General features: G+C 35.9%; 1 protein-coding gene across 1 annotated transcript; it reads left to right on the forward strand.

The window, feature by feature from the left end:
* Window positions 1–493: 493 nt before the first annotated feature.
* On the forward strand, window positions 494–18,609 carry LOC141397245 (uncharacterized). The gene is made up of 3 exons (XM_073973343.1): window positions 494–838; window positions 17,798–17,915; window positions 17,981–18,609. Exons 1-3 carry the CDS (start codon window positions 632–634, stop codon window positions 18,517–18,519), a joined length of 864 nt encoding a protein of 287 aa, XP_073829444.1. The 5' UTR covers window positions 494–631; the 3' UTR covers window positions 18,520–18,609.
* The last annotated feature ends 1,121 nt before the right edge of the window (window positions 18,610–19,730 follow it).

Genomic DNA, 19,730 nt, shown 5'->3' on the forward strand with positions numbered 1-19,730 from the left:
CCACTTAGTTAAACTCAACAACAACCAGCCATCCAACCAGTCAGTTGTTCCGGCAGTCAACCAGGCAGACCAGGCAGGGAAAACAAACAGCATCCAGCCAGCCAGCCACCTCAGACAAGAGGATAACAGAATAAATTTGCATATGGCGCGCAAATTCTAAAGGACTGAATTGCTTTGTAATCGTTCATTGTTCGTGTTCATTTCGGAATGCGGTTACTGCGCTGCTGCTGATACTACTTGGTGATGCTACTACTAATAATCATCAAAAAATACACGAAGAACAAAACAGCCCATCACCACCCGCGCAAATATAATAGCCGAACAATAACAGAAAACCGAAAGGACGACGACGACGACAATGGTGATGATGACGATGCTGATGTTAGGATATGCAAATACAAATTCGACTGCAGCTAACAAAACGATGATGACGACAAAACAACGTTGATAATATTAGCAAAATAATAAAAAGGCAAACCATATTAAGGCCTATGAACAGTTATGTTGCGAGCGTGTTACGTGTTACATGTTGTCGTAGAACGAACGGTTTAACCAGGATAAAAGAACGTTTAACGGTTATTTCTTCAGATTTAAAAATATACAATAATAAAAAGATTTGAAATTTATTACTATGGCTGGACCATTTTTATCACCTTTACCTGGTGATCTTCTGACGGAATATATGTTCGGACGACGTCGTCAACGTCGCAATCGCACAACATTTACTCCACAACAATTACAAGAATTGGAGGCGTTATTTCAAAAGACCCACTATCCGGATGTGTTTTTACGTGAAGAAGTTGCTCTGCGGATTAGTTTAAGTGAAGCTCGTGTACAGGTGATTGCCTTTTGATGTCCAAAATAAAATAAATGCAAACAAATTTAAAGTTTTACTATAAATAAAAAGTTGATCCCATAAACGAACAAATAAAAACGACAAAAGAAATTAATTTTATTGAAATTGATTTCAAAATTGTGCATTCTTAGTGGAACTTTCTTGTTTTAGTGGCTTTGTGCTATTCCAACGGACACCTCTATGGATGCACCGTTATCCGGATATTTTCCAAAAGCACTTTTATTGCCTACTATCTGACGAAGGGTGATTTGACAGATCTAAAGTTGTATCGATAATCTACGTCTACACAGATTGGCCCGCAGATTTTTCCTCGATTTTTATACTCTTATTGGCTACAGATTGAAATAATGGCTTAAGACATAAAATATGTTTACACCATCTATCAGTAAAAAAGGGCACGCGGGCACCTCTATTTTCACCACACACATAATTCACCATTAACAAGTAAAAAAGTATCAGTCGGCTTTGCCGACAGAGATATACCCTCAGCTCGTTCAAGAGATATCGTGCATAGCATTTCAGTGACATTTTTTTTTAAATATTGGGGGGAAGTACCGGAAGTTGTAGACCGGTATTGCCTAGCTCCGAACTGAAACTATGTTTGGACAAAATATGAGAAAAGCCAACATTTGGACCAATAGTTTCGTTCGTGCTCTTCAGCCACTACATATGCTGCTGTAGGCGGTTTTTACACCTTTTGGGCTGTTTTCTCAAGAAGTATGGATTTGACCCTGAAAAAAACTTTTACCGTCGTAATGGAGACAGCGAATGCAAGTTGCTTCAACAAAAATCGGAGTGACTGGAGAGCAGGTCTTAAAGTGAACTTATCCGAAGTTTTGTGTGATCTATATCTGGAAGATATATTAGGTCGTGTAAAGTATGGATCAAATCGATCACTCCCTTCAAGAGTTATCGAGCGCAGAATATTTCCGAACATGTTTGAACCTTTGTGGAGGAGGTACCTGAAGGAGTGGACCCATATGTCTTATCTTCGAACTTAAATTAAGTTTGTACAAAATATTACAAACGCCAAATTTTGGACCGAATCGGCAGATCCTTTCCGAGAGTTATACTGCGCTCCAACCACTACAAACGGTCTTATAGGGTTTTTTTTTGCACATTTCAGACTATTTCTCAGGAAGTATGGACTTGCCCCTGACGAAACTTGTACCGTCGTATGGGGGGGAGTGATTACAAGTTGTTACAATAAAAATCAAAGCGATTCGAGAGCAGGTCCTAAACTGAACTTTTCCGAAATTTTGTGTGGGTGGTAGCCGAAGGAGTGGGCCGATTGGGTCCATATTGGAACTTCATCTAAGTCTGGTAGAAATCTCACGATGTGCACAGTATGGACCAAATCGGTTACTCCTTCCGGTACCTCCCCCATAAAAGTTCAAAAAATGTTCAGAACATTTATGGGGAGGTAACGGAAGGAGTGGATCCATATAATCCATCTTCGAACTTAAACTAAGTTTGGACAAAATGTTACGAAAGCCAAATTTTAAACCGAATCGGTTGATACGTTTGAGAGTCATCGTGCGCTCCAGCCAGCCAGACAGACACGGACGGACATGGCAAAATCAACTCCAAATTGTCTGTAACGGATTTCGTCCAAACATACTTGGGGTCAAAAACCATTATTTCGATGAGGCACATTTTGCCAGTATGAAAATATACCCTCGTTAGCATAAATGCTGAGGGTATAAAAAGCTTCAATTTAAAATATTCACAAATCACCGACGTAGCCAAATGTAGTCTTTTTCTGAACAAAACCGGGTAAATGTAAAAAATGACCATGAAAACGCGACAAAATCGATTAGTTGTCAATGAGAGTCGTACCTAAAATTTTCTGCGCGACATTTGTGCAGAACATTTCGAAGCTGAAAAACGTCATATTGTGATACTTTTATAGCAGTTCGTAAAATAAGGGACGAAAAGGACATCGATGGAAGGGAGTTAGAAGGTCGAAATGCTCTACGAAAATAATCCTCATTCGATTTGACTGAAGACATGCCAGCTCATAAGTAAGCTAAAACAATATTTAACAAAGATATAACGCTAATTTCAGACAATTTGAAGACAACTTCATCACACCATAACTCGGAAGTTCGATTCGAGGCGGATCTGTCCTTCGGGATTCTTAATATACTCAACAAGGGATTTCATCCCCAAAAAGAAGGTCTTCAGCAGAAACTTCATCACGCCATAACTAGGAAGTCCGATTCGAGGCGGATCTGTATTTCGGGATTCTTAATATACTCACCAAGAGATTTCATCCCCAAAAAGAATTATCTCTGCCCCAGATTTTCACCTCCTTTTTGTGCCACAGTGTCCTTTATTATGTTTGAAATTTGCAAAAAAGAATATATCAACCATTTTTTATGATATAGTTTCTGTTCCACTGCAGTGTTCTCCGTTGAGATTATTTGAAAATAGTCTCTTCCTACAAATTAGTAAATGTCTATTGTACAAAAAAGGACTTTTCTGTCGTATTTTTATGTTTTGTCCGACTTTTCGAATGTTAATAAAATCAAGATTATTGAGATAGACGCCAATGTTTATATTTTATTTATTGTATATTATTTCCAATATTTAGAAATTACATTGAATTTCATCTTCAGGGATTTTTCTGTCGATTACTCTTTGAATTGTATTTTGGGAAGTACTTTCAATGGATGCACATTTCTATAATTGTTCCTTTTTCCTTCTTTGGCAGAGGACCTTATAACGACAAACGAAATCAAAAAAGAAAAACAAACTGATCGGAAACAGATTCAGATTCGTCAAGATCTTAACAAGTATCAGACCGCTTTGCTTACAGGAATATACCCTGAGCCTGTGTGAACTGAAACTTTAATCTATGGACATATCGAATAGCGGCTACACAACCAAAATCATTTAACCAAAAGCTACCAGAAGGAGTAGACCGAAAATCACCTTCTACGAACTTTATATACGGCTCGCAGAAATATTGCTATAAACAATGTTTGGACCAAAGCCATATCCGGTTCGAAAGTTGTCGTGCGCACCAGCCACTACACATGATGGCCGTAGGTGTTCCTTACAGCTTTCGGGCCATTTTCTCTGGAAGTATAGACTTGTCCCCGACAAAAACTTGTATTGTTCCGAGAACAATTATTGCAAAAAAGCAAAGCGATGAGAGTATAAAAAAAGTAGATTGGAAAAAATTGTGTTTACGAATTTTTGCTAAAATTTTTGATCAATTTATGAGAAAATCCACGATAGGAATCCAGAATTTCTATAAGAGAAGTCCGACGATTGGACGCCAAAATAGTCTATTGACAGATGCACGATTGGGCGACATAAATCTGCATAAATCAATTCTCTACTAATCCCATTTTCTTTTCATAAGTAGTGATTTTGAACTTTTGTGAAGTACACTCTAAACTTTTTCTGTTGAATTTCACAATGATAATGATAGGCAACAAGATACGACACAATAATGCGTAATTTTCAACAGCTTTGTTGTTGTAAGATTTTACGCATAATGTGTTTAAAACTTTACACATTTTTTGTAGCGATTTTAGACACATTTTATTGTAATTTTAAGCACTTTTGTGTATACATTTCAGAAAGAGTATGTTTTATTTCTAAATGTGTTTAATAAAACTGCATTTTCAATATGAAGGGAAAATTCATTTTATTTTTGCAACAAAAACTTAACTTATTTCATTAATAAACTCAAAATACTTATAAAAATAAATAAAAGCGGAATAGGACATCTACATAAACCAGATATAGTTTACGATCACAATGCGATTTATAAGAATTAAAGTTGTTGTACACTTTTTGCATTTTGCGAACACGCACCGAAATACACAATTTCTTTTGTTTTTATAGAATACATATCGTCTGCTCCGTCGGAAAAGCTCGTAAGTCCACTTTTTTTGGAAATCGCGTTTTTGTTACAGAATGATAGTACAAGTCAAAACACGTCGTATGATACAAAGAAAATGGTAGTATGTGGCGTTTTTCTATTTGTTTTGCCCTTGTCGGAAAAGGTCGTAAGTCAACAAAACGTACAAATCTGAGTACGAAAAGGTCGTAAGTCCACAGGAAAATGTATACTTTAAAAGAATACAACAGCTAATGTAGATCAGATATAATGTTTAATATCATCCATGGTTGGGGTACAATGTAAAGAACTAGCCTACACTTTTGGATGATAATCGGATGATATTTGTCGGAGCCTGTGGACCAAACTTTTGAACAAAAATGTGATAATTTCTATATTGCAACGAAAATATACATTTGAAATCTATTTTCCCCCATAAGCGAACTGATTATGAAAGATGAACGTCTGGCCTCTTCATTGACAAAAATTGGGATGCTGTATGTGTTCAAATACCTCATATATTGAAAAAATTGTAAAAATAATATGCAATATTCAAGTGACTATCAATAACATGTAAGAACGTCGTTAAATTCGGCCAGGCCGAACATGTTATACCCTCCACCAGAAAGTTTTATACCCCAAACGAAGAATAAATACCAAATTTTAGGCATTTCGGTGGAATATTGAGGCCACACCTTCAAAACAACGGAAATCGGCAGGTACCGTTCTATGGGGACTATATGAAGGCGTGGACCTATACAGGCAACATTCTAGAGGAAATTTGTATATCACTAAGGAAGACTAAATACCAAATTTCAGTCATTTTGATGGGATAATGAAGCTAAAACCTTGAAAATACCGAACATCAGGAGGTACCGTTCTATGGGGGCTATATCAAAACGTGGACCGATATACACCCTTTTCAATACCAAACATCCTAGAAGTAATAGAAACTTCTATACCAAATCACGAAGATCTATCTTAAAAATTTCGAGCTGTATTTTAATTTCAAAAGACGGACAGACGCTCATGGTTATACTGACTTAGAATTTTACTCGATATGTTACACACTGAATGACAAATTTAATTATACCCTCCATATTATGGTGGAGGGTATAAACATCTTCAGAAATGTTGGTGTCGATATGCAATTTTAACATACCACCAAATAACTGATGACTTGAGGCATGTCGACTGTGTCCACCTTCTTAAAATATATCTTATATACCTGATGAAACTATAGCTATCGATATGTTGCCTTCTAATCTAAACACTTGCTTTCCAATAAGACCAAAGCTTCGATATGCATAACATCTGGTATTTCCATTGATTTGTATATTTAAGAAAGTGGGAGTGGTCGGGTCTTTTTGCTAAAGTATGCACCCAGGATTGGGGAAACAGAATCGTTCGTAAGTTTTAAGTAAGTTTTATTATATACATATAACCCTCTAATAATTATCTCATCACCATGTTAAATTGCAAGCTTCTACTTTGTCTTAAACTCATATCATTCTTAAAATCTCGCGTCGATCGGAATATTACTGCGATCTACAGGACAGCTACAAAGTCGAGTAAAAATTGTAGGTTTGGTCCATTTCACATCATACGATCATAACCAACATCTAATGGGGTCACTTCTGGTCGGAACCCGATCTCTCCACAAAATTTCGTGACGATCGGTCCAAAATTGAGGCCTGGAGTTTTATTACAATTGTTAATGGATGGACGGACACACATAGCTAGATCGCTTTATCTCGTCAAGATATGAAAAAATGGCAAGGGGAGGGGTCTACGACGAATACTTCGCGATGTTACACGGATATTGGACGAAACAAACTTATAATACCCTTTCCACATGGTTTTGTAAAGTATAAATATTTTATTTTAAAAACGTCCGTAAATTGTAGGAAAAGGTCGTAAGTCCCTACTAAGCGCGAGCACGTATTTTTGTGTGTTGTTATTAATTCTTTGGAGTTATACACACTTTTTGTTGTGATTTTACTACAGTTTGTGTTTAATTTTAGGCTTATTCTGTTGAAATACAGTTTTTGCAACACGTTATGTTTGAAATTACGAAGTTTGTGTTTAATTTCAAGCACATTCTGTTGCAAATCCAATTTTTGCAATAATTTATGTTTGAAATCAGGCATTTCTATAAATTGCTCTATAATTTGTTAATTATTACACACCCCTTAAAAAATCAACAAAAAATCACAGTGATTTTTCATTGCAATTTTCAACAAATAATTTAGAGTGTAGTAAACAAAGGAAAGGTAAACAAATAAATTAAATGTTAAGATATTTCTAAGGGTTCCGATTATATACTCTTTATATTGGTCTTACCGAAGTGATATCACTGAATTACATAACATTCATAGTTGTGAGTTATTTGATAAATGATACACCCAAAAGTATATGTGATTACTAATATATTCATTGTTTTGAACATATATTAACTCTGATATATTGTCAAAAAAGTTCTGAAAACAAGGGAAAATTGTTCAAGAAGTCTTACGTCATTTTAATTAAAAAAAAATAGTGATGGAAATTATTTATAAAATAAGGTTTAAATCATTGCTAAATAAGGCATTTTCTATAACATGAACTTTCAAAATTTTGGTCAGGTGTTTAAGGTTTTTTTTTAGGTTTTCACGACTTTTTCTTGAAAATTGCTATCGAGATGGGCCTGAAGAAAATATTGTAGCTGACAAAATTCTCTAGAGGATGCGGGCGTACTTTCCGTTTTGAAATAAAATTATCAATTATTATTACGGAAAATCAACAAATGATAAAAAAATTTTGAAGTAAATCCAAATTATCCTGTCACAGAGTCCGTACAAACCCTCAAAAAATAATTTAAATACCAAATTTATGGAGATTGGGTACATAAATTGCATATTATAGCAAATCAGTTGATGCGCATCCGTTTTTGGATACAGCGAATCAATCTCTTTAAATGTCAATGCATATTTCGATGTTTCACTCAGCGGTCAAAGTGTGCCGCCAGTTGCATCACACAATGCAAAAAAAGGATTCCATTTATGGAAGAAATGTTAAAGAAAATCGCGGTTTAATACGCCGATTTGTCAAAATAAATTTTTGCCGATTTTCGTATTTCCAAGCTATCTATATCCGCGGTTTCAGTGGATGGATTTGATCGCGGAAGGTCTCATTACATCCGTCGCGTAAAAAAACTAATTTCTCGCGGGGTATAAAGGAAATTGAATGGCACTTGTAAATTTTAAACGCAAAAAATAGTTTTTTTTTTAAATTCACGCATGAAATATTGGCCTTTAGACTTCAATTACTAGGATGATGTAAGGAGCACACTCATGAGATATGCATTAAAAGACGTAAAATCACGAGTTCTATAATCCTATTATGAGTTTTGAATATTATCTTGTTGCGCATCCGAATTATTAAAAAAAAATCAAAAAACCCCGAAATTCCGGCTTCAAAATGTCAGCATCAATTTTAGGTGGATGCAGTGGATATACCGATAAATGATACACTAGTATCATATTGCCCATGAAGTATTCTTTGAGTCTTTCTTTGGGCATATGTCTATAAAATGTAATGTTAAGCCAGAAATCGAAAGGGAGCATAAAAAACTTGTTGGCTTCAACCCATTATTACCTATTTTTCTACATTGATGCAAACGCAGCTGCCACGTAAATTAATTTTAATGGTCGATATTATGGGATCCCTCCTAAAACACTTTATTTTAAAGAATGTATATCATACTATATAGAATAACAGTTAAAAGTTCGCGAATTCTGAATGGGTGAAACTCGGATTCATCATTTTTGGTTTTCACCATATATATGTTTATACCCTCAGTAGGCCGGGGCGATTTGAAAACCTTAATGGGCCCTTCGCGTTTCTTATTCCTGGGATTGAACTGAGCAAAAAAGTCTACTAGACCATAGGTCTATCGTGAAAATCGAGCCTCCCGATTTTGACTTTAAATTTTTTATCCACGTTTTTTGGACATTTTGCCATATAGCAGCCAAACCATTGAGATTTTCGATCGAACACAAGGATAACAAGTGTAGCCAAGACAGTAGCTAAGAACTCTCTAATGCATCGCAGAAGCATTGGAACGCTCCTTCAGGCAGTTTTGGCCTTGAGAAGGTGCAAACTTTTCGAAAAATGTCGATAAATGGCACTGTGCTACAAAAGTTGACCAGAACAATATTCAAGTGTTCTGATGCAAAATTATATGGTGTTGGGATCCATGGACAACGACAATGCCTTTAGTTCGTTTGTATCACTTCGTTTTATTTTTTTTATAACGGTAAAATAGTGAAAATCTGGGTTTCTTACATTTTCAAATTTAAACGGACATATCTTCTTTTTTTCACAACGGATTTCTATTGATCCTTCTTCCTTTTAAAGGGGTGAATAATATCTTTTGAACAAGTTATCTGAAAAACCCCACAAAAAACTATAACTGAATTTCTCATAATTTTCAAAAATATTGGGGGTTATCATGAATGGCAATTCCCCGTGAATTTTTTCACTTTCTCCCTTAAGTTGCAACGGCGGAAATACAAAACTCACGGGGAAATTTCATTCATGATAACCCCCATTATGTTTTTTTTAATTAATTCTCTTTCGAGTTGAGCTGTTAGGCCTTTAGAGATACATTGAAAAATTAGGAGTCTACCGAAGTCCCACGCATCCAACCATTACACTACGTTTCACGGGTGGTAAATCCGATCTTCAGGTGTATTAGGATGTTGTTTTTGTGGCAGACGAAGGCAAAGCTTGGTAACTGGTATATATATCGAACTTCATTAGATAAATGTATATGCGAAATTATGTCAGTTAATTGAAACTCCAAACTTTTCCTATAGTCCTGCTTTGGTAATCCCATTTTTCAATGTTCACAAATTATGTTTTTTTGTTTTGTTCAATATTTATGTTGAAAATTGTGAGAAATTCAGTTATATATTGGGGATTTTCGGACTTAAACTACTATAACTTAGCCATTTGTGAACCGATTTAAAAAATAATAATTTGTTCGAAAGATATTATACACCTCTTTAAAAGGGGTAATATTTTGTCCAAACATAGTTTAAGTTCGAAGATGAGCCGTAGTGGACCGATTTACCACTCCTTCCGGTATCTCCGGATAATCTTGAAGGGAGTAACCGATTTGGTCCACACTTTTCACATCGTGAAATGTCTACCAGACTTAGATGAGGTTCCAATATGGACTCAATCAGCTCACTCCGTCGGGTACCTCCCACACAAAATTTCGGATAAGTTCAGTTTAGGACCTGCTCTCGAATCGCTTTGATTTTTGCTGCAACAACTTGTATTCACTTCCCACCATACGATGGTACAAGTTTCATTAGGGGCTAGTCCATACTTCCTGAGAAAATGGATGAAAGGTGCAAAAAGCCGTTATGGCACCATGTGTAGAGGTTGGAGACCAAGATAACTCTCGAACGGATCTGTCGATTCGGTCCAAAATTTGGCTTTCGTCATATTTTATCAAAACATAGTTTAAATTCGAAGACGGGCCACTCCTCCCCCACAGGTACCTCCCCCACAAAACTTCAAAAATGTTCAGAAAAATTGTGCGCACGATAACTCTTGAAGGGAGTGACCGATGTAATCTATACTTTGCACATCCTAAAAGTTTTTTCAGGGGCAAATCCATATTTCTTAGGAAAACAGACCGAAATGTGTAAAAAATCCCTATGTCACCATATGTGGCTGTCGGAGTGCACGATAACTCTCGAACTGTTCAACCGATTTGGTCCAACATTTGGTCTTCGTCATATTATATCCAAACTTGGTTTCATGGGGTAATACCGGTCCACAACTTCCGGCACTTCTCCCCAATACTTAAAAGAATGTCACTAAAATGCTAGGACGATATGGGTGAATGTTTCATTTCACATTGGCTGAGGGTATACATATATCTGTCGGTAAAGCCGACTGACACTTTTTTACTTGTTTTATTTTTAAACAATAATAACACTGTGCAACAAAATGGAGCTCGAGGTCTGGGGGGTGGAAAATTCCATTTGGGGGGGAAAGCCCTTGATGAGTATATACAGAACCCCAAAGGGCAGATCCGCCGTGAGTCGAACCTTTGAGTTATGGCGTGATGAATTTTTCACTGGAGACCCTATAAGCCATCAGAAATTAGCGTTCTATCTTTGTTCGCTGTTGCCTTGCCTTATTTTTGATATGACATGTCTTCAGTCAAATCTAATGAGGAACTTTTTCGTAGAACATTTCGACTTTTTAACTCGCTTCCTTCCATGTCCTTTTCGTCCTTTATTTCAAGAACCGCAATAAAAGTACCAGAAGATGACATTTTTCAGCTTCGACATATTCTGCAAAAATGTCGCTCAGAAAATTTTAGGTACGGCTCTCATTGACAACTAATCGATTCTGATGGCTTATAGGGTCCCCAGTGAAAAATTCATCACGCCATAACTCAAAAGTTCGACTCACGGCGGATCTGCCCTTTGGGGTTCTGTATATACTCATCAAGGGCTTTCACCCCGAAAAGGAATTTTCCACCCCCCAAAATTTCGGTTCACAGTGTAATTAGTATTCTTTAGGTTCTTTTGACATTAAATGACACCTTTTTTTATTACTGCGTTGGCAACTCTAATCACAAAATCACCCTCGGTTGCTAATTCGCTGCGACGTATGGTCAGCCGACTGCTAACTATGTGGCGTGGTTGTCAATTATGATTAACGAAAAAAAGATTAAAAACCAAATAAGCAAAAATGCACAAAAATAAATATGCGTTCGGTTGCTTATTTAGCCGTGTGTGTCAATATTGTGTAGCAGTTGAACTGTACACTTCAACTGTTAATGCTAATGTTTTTAGATGCTGGATTTTAAACCATGTTTATTACACTTTTACTAAACTGGCCTTGGTTCTGCCAGTGGGAACATGTTCAGAAAATTTTTCTGAATTAAATACAAGAATTCTAAAGGCCTCGACGCATAAGAAGCGTGGCATTCTTGTTTAAGTCATACCTCTTAAATGACTTAAGACCAAGTTCGACCTAATTCAAATGTGATTCTGAAATCTTTTTGTTAGGTCGAACTTGGTCTTTAGTCTTTTATCAGATATGACGTCAGCAAGAATGCCATCCTTCTTATGTGTCGGGGTCTTAAGGCCCAATTTGTACCGTTATTCGTTGTAGATTAAGAACACTTTTTAATTGAAAAAAATGCTTGCCATTTTTTACCCACCAACATAACTAATTCTAAATGGAGGTAATTTTTAAAGTGATATCACTTTAAAATTATAGCACTTTCCCTTAATAAGGCAAAACAAAAAATGATTTCAGCATGAGTCATGCTGGGATTCGAACCTTGGACTCCGACAACTAAGTGACACGGTTGCCGGCGTCTTAGCGTTCTAGCCACCACCAACTTGTCAAAGATTCCGATCACAAATATTGATTATCAAAATCGTCTGATACAGAAGGACAAATACAAATAAAAGTGGAAAAAAGCTGCCTTAGTCCTTGGTCAAACTAGCGAGTTTCTTGCAATGAATAATAGAAGGGGCAACATCGCAAACACAGAAAACCATGTACAGCGGTTTCACTACCTCATTCCCCTCGCCTATAAACTCAAAACTCTTCAGACAAGTCAATAAAATAGAGAAATGTATAACCACAGCCACAACCTTCAAAATACCGTTCTATGGGGGCTATATGAAGGCCTGAATCTAAACCGACAAATTTTATGTGGAAAGTTTTTTACCCTCAAGGGAGACTTAATAAGTCCCAATTTACATTAGGCGAGTTTACTTGCGGCAATTGTCAGTTTGTAGGTGAGAGAGGGTGCTGAGAGGCAAAGGGTTACCATATGCCTCACCTCTCTCTCCTATAAAATGACAATTGCCGCAAGTAAACTCGCCCAATATAAATTGGGACTAACAAATTTCAGCCATTTCGGAGGGATATTGTGGGCACAACCTTCAAAATACCAGAAATCCGGAGGTACCGCTTTATGAAGGCTATATGAAGACGTGGACCTATACCGACAAATTTCAGGTGGAAAGTTTTATACCCACAACGAAGACAAAATGCCAAATTTCAGTCATTGTGGTGGGATATTGGGGGCACAACCTTCAAAATACCGAAAATCGGGAGGTACCATTCTATGGGGGCTATATGAAGACGTAGACCTATGCCGACAAATTTCAGGTGGAATGTTTTATACCCCCAACGAAGACTAAATACCAATTTTAAGTCATTTCGGTGGGATACTGAGGCTACAACTTTCAAAATACCGAATATCGGTAGGTACCGTTCTATGGGGGCTATATGAAGACGTGGACCTATGCGGACAGATTTCAGTTGTAAAGTTGCATACCCCTAACGAAGACTAAATACCAAATTTCAGCCATTTCGGTGGGATATTTACACCACAAATCCTTGAATATATTTTTGCATATGGTTTTGCACATGCTCATTTTATGCAGATATGTGAACATATGTCAAAATATGCACGATATGCGAAATATGCAAAGATTTCTGGGCCTAATTCGTTTTATTTTGTAATAAAACGAGTTTCTGTCTAATCAGATTTTCTCTACGACCATCCTAACCATATATGAATTTGCATAGGATTCCGCTGTCTAGTAATAACCCAGCAAAATAAATTGGAAGTAGTGCAATGTGGACTAGTTTTGTCACGGCATGTTTTGATGCAGTTCAACCGGAGTCGTGAAAAAGGCACTCCAGTCCTCACACTTTAACCGCATTTGGATGCAATCCAAAGAATCACATCCACTTGTCACATTTTAACAACATCCGGATGCAGTTCAGCGGAGTCGTGAAAAAGGCACTCCAATTCCTCACAATTTAACAGCATCCGGATGCAGTCCAAACGGAGTCGTGAAAAACGCACTCCGTTCGCTACATATTATTAGCAGTTGTTAGAGATCCCTACACGTACATAAATCAGTTGGTACATCTCTACAGGCAGCGGCATACATTTTCCAATAAGAGATAAGCGTGTTAACATTTTCAAACATTTGTTAATACAAACTAAATAATATTTAATTTGTGAACCTTTTTCCCGTAACTCAAGAGAAGAAAATTTCCAAATGGAGTGCTGTTGGAGTACATGTCGAAATCTTAACTGGTGATGGGAAGACAACCCATTTAGCAAATGAAGCAAAAACAGTTCAGCTTGGAACAAATGGAGAGCGGAGGAAACACGCATGTTTGCGATTGAATTCAATGGAGAATTTTCATAATTTGTGTTAATGTAATAAAGTTCCTAATATTTTTGTTTTACACAAATAATGCATTTTATTTGTTCTGGCATATTTTGTAATGGCTTGCACGATTTCCGCAGAATGCCTGTATCAAAACACGTGCTTTGGACTGCCTCCTATTCTACCCCAAAAGGGTTAGTTAAAATGCAATGCCAAAGGGTCAGTTAAAATGCAGTGCCAGAGGGTCAGTTAAAATGCAGTACAATGGAGTGCCTCTTTCCGTAGTCACCCTCTTGTAAAAATCATGAGTGAAAATGCATAATTTGATGCACTTCCAGATCACTTGTACATATCATTTAACTGCCTCTTTGGAGGCAAACTTTTTGTTGGGAAAGCATTGAAAAAATAAGGTTACCAGCCAAGTCGTACTATAGGAAATGTATGGAATTAAATAACTAACATTTAAATAAATAAATAATTCGAATATACAATTTTCGAATGATTTGTGGTAAAAATGCTAGTTTCCAAACATAGCCTTCGTCCACCCACTAAAATAATATTCTAATATGCCTGATCTTCCGTCTAACTACCCGTGAAACGTAGCATAATGTTTGAATATGTGGGGCTTCAGTGGATTCCTAATTTTTCATAACAGCTCAACTCAAAAGAAAATTAATTCAAATATAACTTTAAAAATGACCTACGCCTTAATAAGGCGAAACAAAAAAATATTTTTAATTTTTTACCGATTTTTGTCGGTATCCTTTACAGACCTTTAGTGGGATTCTCTAACGCATTTTTTGGTTATCGACAACAATCGTTAAAATTAAAATGTTTATAATTTCGTTAATTAACAAAGTTTGTCGGTAAGTTAACAACCAAAATAAAGTAGTCGCTATGTACTACCGGTAGCAACAATGTTCTCAACTTTCATTTGTACTTTTCATTCATAATTTTACGTTTTTATTTTAGCGATTTTTGTAGGTAACCACAAAATGCCTTAGAGAATCCCACTACTTGTGTCTCTGATGGTAATATTGGCTGAAACTTTTTTATTTGTTTATATATAAATATATTTCACTTGCATGTGAAGATATTACACTTGGGCTGAATAGGTTAAATGTCAGAATAGGACCAACGCACAGTGGATGCGCCCAACGATAAAAATCAAAAAATTCATGTCGTCGTTTCAAAAATTTAAAAATGCAAATAGCTTCAAAGCATTCCAAATTTTTCGAAACTCAACTTATTTTTTCCATTTTTCGCGGTTCTTAAGGAGAAAATGCCTTATGAACATGACTAATTTTGAAGAAAAATATGTATTTAAAAATGTATTAAAAAATGTATGTATTAAAATATGTATTGGTAAAAATGAAATTATTTAATATAGATGTATGGATTTCCTTAAACTTTTAGTCACTTTCAACAAATTCGAACAAATGGCCACTAGTGCCAAATTGTAGCCTAGCGCCTGTTGATTTCAAAACTGTATAGACTTTTTGCGGAAATTTGCGGTTTTGGCAGTTATGACCAAAAGTTTAACACCCCTTTTTAGTTGCTGAATCTATATTTTTTGGAATATTTTTAAGTAATTTTATTATCCTTTCCTAAATTTGGTTTGAATATAAAGTTTTTGTACTATTAGCGATTTCTATGGCCATGGTAACTTAGAGTTGTAATGAAAACTCGCGAAAATAAATATTTAAGGGTATTCACTTTAACAAATAACTTATTTTATTTTTGGGACACCCTAATGTTGGACCACGCTAAACAGTGGAGATTTTTCCCCGCATTGAGAACCAACAATTCATTATTACAAGTAATTCTGCAGACAAATGTGGTTAAATCTTATTAAGTACTAACAAAAGGATGGTAACCCTATATGGAGGCTGTGGTCAATAGTGGACCGATAAGACATTACTTTATAAGATGGTGTTCTGAAGTCTGAGATCATTATAAGAACGTAGTCGCTTAGAATATTTGGTTGACATCTGCCCAAATAAATCGATATATAAATCATAGGGGATAAAGCCAAATCATGGACCAATACTGACAATTTTTCGTGGGGATGCTTACAATGCAATAATAACTCCTGGTACCGGATTACAGCAAATTTGGTTGACAAATGTCTTGGTAACAGTAAAATACTTAAATTCAAGATGATTCGTTTCATGGAAACCTCGCGAGATTTTGGACCGAGGACCCCAATATTTTACGTAGAGTGTTTTTAGGCCACTATGACCCAATGATAACAATTTCAGTTCGATATAGCATTTAGAAGTATTTTTGTCACACCTTCTCTTGTAAGTGCCACCACTGTGCAACGTCCTAAATTATAAGCTGTGTTCCAGAACCTGCAAAATAGTACTATTTAGTACTATTTTTACAATTATTTCCTAGAATGCGTTCCTGTACTACAAAAAGTAGCAAAACTTGCTTTTCTCTTTAAACAAAAATAACACTGAATGGGTTTCTCTTCTGCTATTTTCTACTACACAAATTTGGCTGCGTAAAAAGTTGGAAATTTGTCAGAAAGAATATTTGACATTTATTGAAAGAACGACAAATAAAAGAACATGGAAACAAATCATCAATAGAAAATAAATAAATAAAATAAATTAATTTGAAATGAAGCAGTTAACAATAAATAAACATATTTCGCTAATAACTGTTTAATAAAAATACGAGGTATTGAACTAAAAAATTTCAGCAAATCGCATTATAATTTAACAATTTAATTTCAATCTTAGAGTTCAACTGCGGCAATTGTGAGCAAGACTTTAGATATACATATATATTTTCATGCAAGAACCCATCAGTAACGGCATCGCAACGTTTTTAGTTTCCACAACAAGAATAATGATTGGCATAAACAAGCCAAATGCTTCCTAAAAGCCAAAAGTTTCATTTCCCAATTACATCGCGTAATGGAAAGGACTATCTCAGCCGATTCTTTTTAAAATGTATCATATACAGAAGTCAATCGAGACGTCCGAACGGAGAACTGAATTCAACCCAACCAAAGACATCTTGTATTTTCAGTGTGATTACTTGTCCGTTTTAAGCACTACACTACGTGGTCCCGTCATATGTTGCACTGTTTCAATGTTAATAGGGTTGAGATGCTAAAGGAACTGAATTCCAACGTCATGACATGTATGAATGTGGCCCCGTATCAAAATGAAGATTAGCTGTTTATATTGCAAATTATGGTTTTAAACTGACTAATTGAAAAAGACAAAGATGAAATTATCGAATGAGTTACCCGAACTTAAATTTTTATTAAAATGCGCTTTTAAAAAATCTCTAAAGGGATCATTAACTTCATTTTTATTGTTGTTTTCATATTGAGAATACAAAACTTATATCCATTCATTATAACCGCATACATGTTTGGGATTTTTGTCTAATTCTCCATAATATACATATGTACGTGGGGCAACGCCAAATTGGCTGGAGGGAAATTGATAATTTTACTAAAATATGATCTCTTATGCTTGTTGTTGTTGTTCCAAATTTGAATTTTTTAATAATTGATTATAGATATTTGAAGAATCGTCCACTCTGGTTCATCTAAATGATCAGCAAAAGACTTCCATCACAAAAGAAAAGAGATAAATTTGATATCACTATTTGTAATTACGAATATTTTCTTTGTGACGTCCGTCTGTTTTTATTATTGACATATTTTTTAACTTTACTATATTTTCCGTTCCTGTACTATTTGAAAAAATATGTGTTCTGAGAGCAAATTTGACTGTTCTCTCTTTAACTATTTTTGCCATTCAAAAAGTACTGGAACGAAGCTATAGTTATTATTAACATTTGACTTAAGTTTAATATCTACGTCTTTTAATTTACTTACAGGTATGGTTTCAAAATCGTCGAGCCAAGTGGCGCAAACAGGCACGTTTACAGTTACTTCAAGATGCATGGCGAATGAGGTGTTTAAGTCTAGGACAACCACCAGTTATGGGTCAAAGTGGTAAATAAAATAACAAATATAAATCTCCTTAAACATACACAATCTAATACCCACTCTAATTACAGGTGGTCCCATTCCAAATGGTACCTCCCTAAATGGCCCCATGCCGCCGGGCTTAGAAGCTGCACCCGAAAACCTCTCAAATTCTGCAATACCCAAAGAAACACCTAACGGTGCAATGGGCAATGGATCACCGCAACACAGCAACATGACCATGATGCATCCAGCTGAAAGTGGGCAACAAAATAAAACAAATGGCGGAGGAGGAGGAGGAAATGAAAAAACCTATACCGAACTTAAACTATACAAAGATCATCATCTGCAAAATCAACATTTAACACAAGCTCTACATGCCCACATGCAACATGATCCACGACTAATGGCTGCTCTTGATCACAATTCAGACGAGGGTTCAGATGGCTCAGATTCCGAAGAGATTGATTTGACATCTGGATCATGTATAGATTTTTCTAATAAACAACAAAATTTAGTTATGAGTAATCCAGCTGCCACGGGGGCTAGTCCTACAGGACAACAACAGCAGCAGGCGCAACAACAACAATTGCAGCAATCCCATTTGATACCCAGCAATGGGGTTCATTGAAGAACGATTTTTTTGAATTACTCATAATTTGAAGAAAATAAAAAGGAAACCAATAAAAAACCATATGCAATAAAATTATACCAGCTAAAATAGTTGTCATGTGTGTATTTACATTTCAATGTTTGTTGGAACTAAAACTTGCTCTGATAATCCTCCAAATTAGTGATCCTTATATAAAATTCAAGTTAAAATGAAGCAATTCCCTGCCAAAATGCTTGGTAAACTAGATTCTTTATCTTCCCAACAGCTTGTCAAACCATCTCCATGTTATCCTTTCATTTCTAGACTTGGTATTCGGGTCAACAACTTCAATCAACATCACGAGATTTGACATGTCCAAAGGGATATGGTGCTGACAAACCAGACATGGAGACGTTTTGTGACCACTGGGGGTTACACAAAAACATGGACATATGTTAACAATTTTCGGTGGAGATGTTTTGTGAACACTGGGAACTTCAAATGTCAAACTACAACTAGTTCGGACAAAAATGCTTCGAAAATCCTCAAAATAGCTGAAATCCTGAGGTACCGTTATATGAAGGGCTATACCAAAACATGGACCTATGTTGATAAATATTTAATAAGAATTTTTGTGACCACTGGGAACCTCAAATGAGAAATTACAGGTCAAAAATTTAGCAAAAAATCCTGAAAATACGTAAAATCGAGAGGTACCGTTATATGGGGGCTATATCAAAATATGTTAACAATTTTTGGTGGAGAAGTTCTGTGACCACTGGGAACCTCAAATGTCAAATTACAGGTAGTTTGTTCTAAGAAGTAGTTAAAATCCTCAAAATAGATGAAATCCTGAGGTACCGTTATATGAAGGGCTATACCAAAACATGGGCCTATATTAAAAATTGTTGGTGGAGAAGTTTTGTGACTGCTGGTAGTTCGTTCTAAAAACGTAGACGCGCTTCTTTGCAAAGACAGTATAGCGAGGGCGCCCACAATAAACATCATTTGGTTGTTGTTTTCTTCACTCATACATAATACACACATACTAAAACATTGATGGAAATTCTTGGGCGACGTTGGTCTATGTTGACAAATTTTTGTGGAAAAGTGTTGTGGCCACTGGGAATCTCAAATGTACAATTACAGGTAGGTCGCTCAAACAATGAAGCTAATTTTTTCAAAATACGTCAAATCTGGAGGTACCATTATATGGCGGCGGAGGTACTGTTATATTACTGATGGAATAT

This window comes from Musca autumnalis, unplaced genomic scaffold (genome assembly GCF_047663935.1).
Source record: "Musca autumnalis isolate F117 unplaced genomic scaffold, ASM4766393v1 scaffold_3, whole genome shotgun sequence".
Taxonomy (NCBI): Eukaryota; Metazoa; Arthropoda; class Insecta; order Diptera; family Muscidae; genus Musca; species Musca autumnalis.

Excerpts from the sequence above, each read along its gene's own strand:
- LOC141397245 (XM_073973343.1), top strand. The coding sequence starts at position 632 with ATGGCTGGACCATTTTTATCACCTTTACCTGGTGATCTTCTGACGGAA. Across the intron at positions 839-17,797 it reads TAAGTGAAGCTCGTGTACAG|GTATGGTTTCAAAATCGTCG; the intron begins GTGATTGCCTTT and ends ATTTACTTACAG. Across the intron at positions 17,916-17,980 it reads ACCAGTTATGGGTCAAAGTG|GTGGTCCCATTCCAAATGGT; the intron begins GTAAATAAAATA and ends CTCTAATTACAG.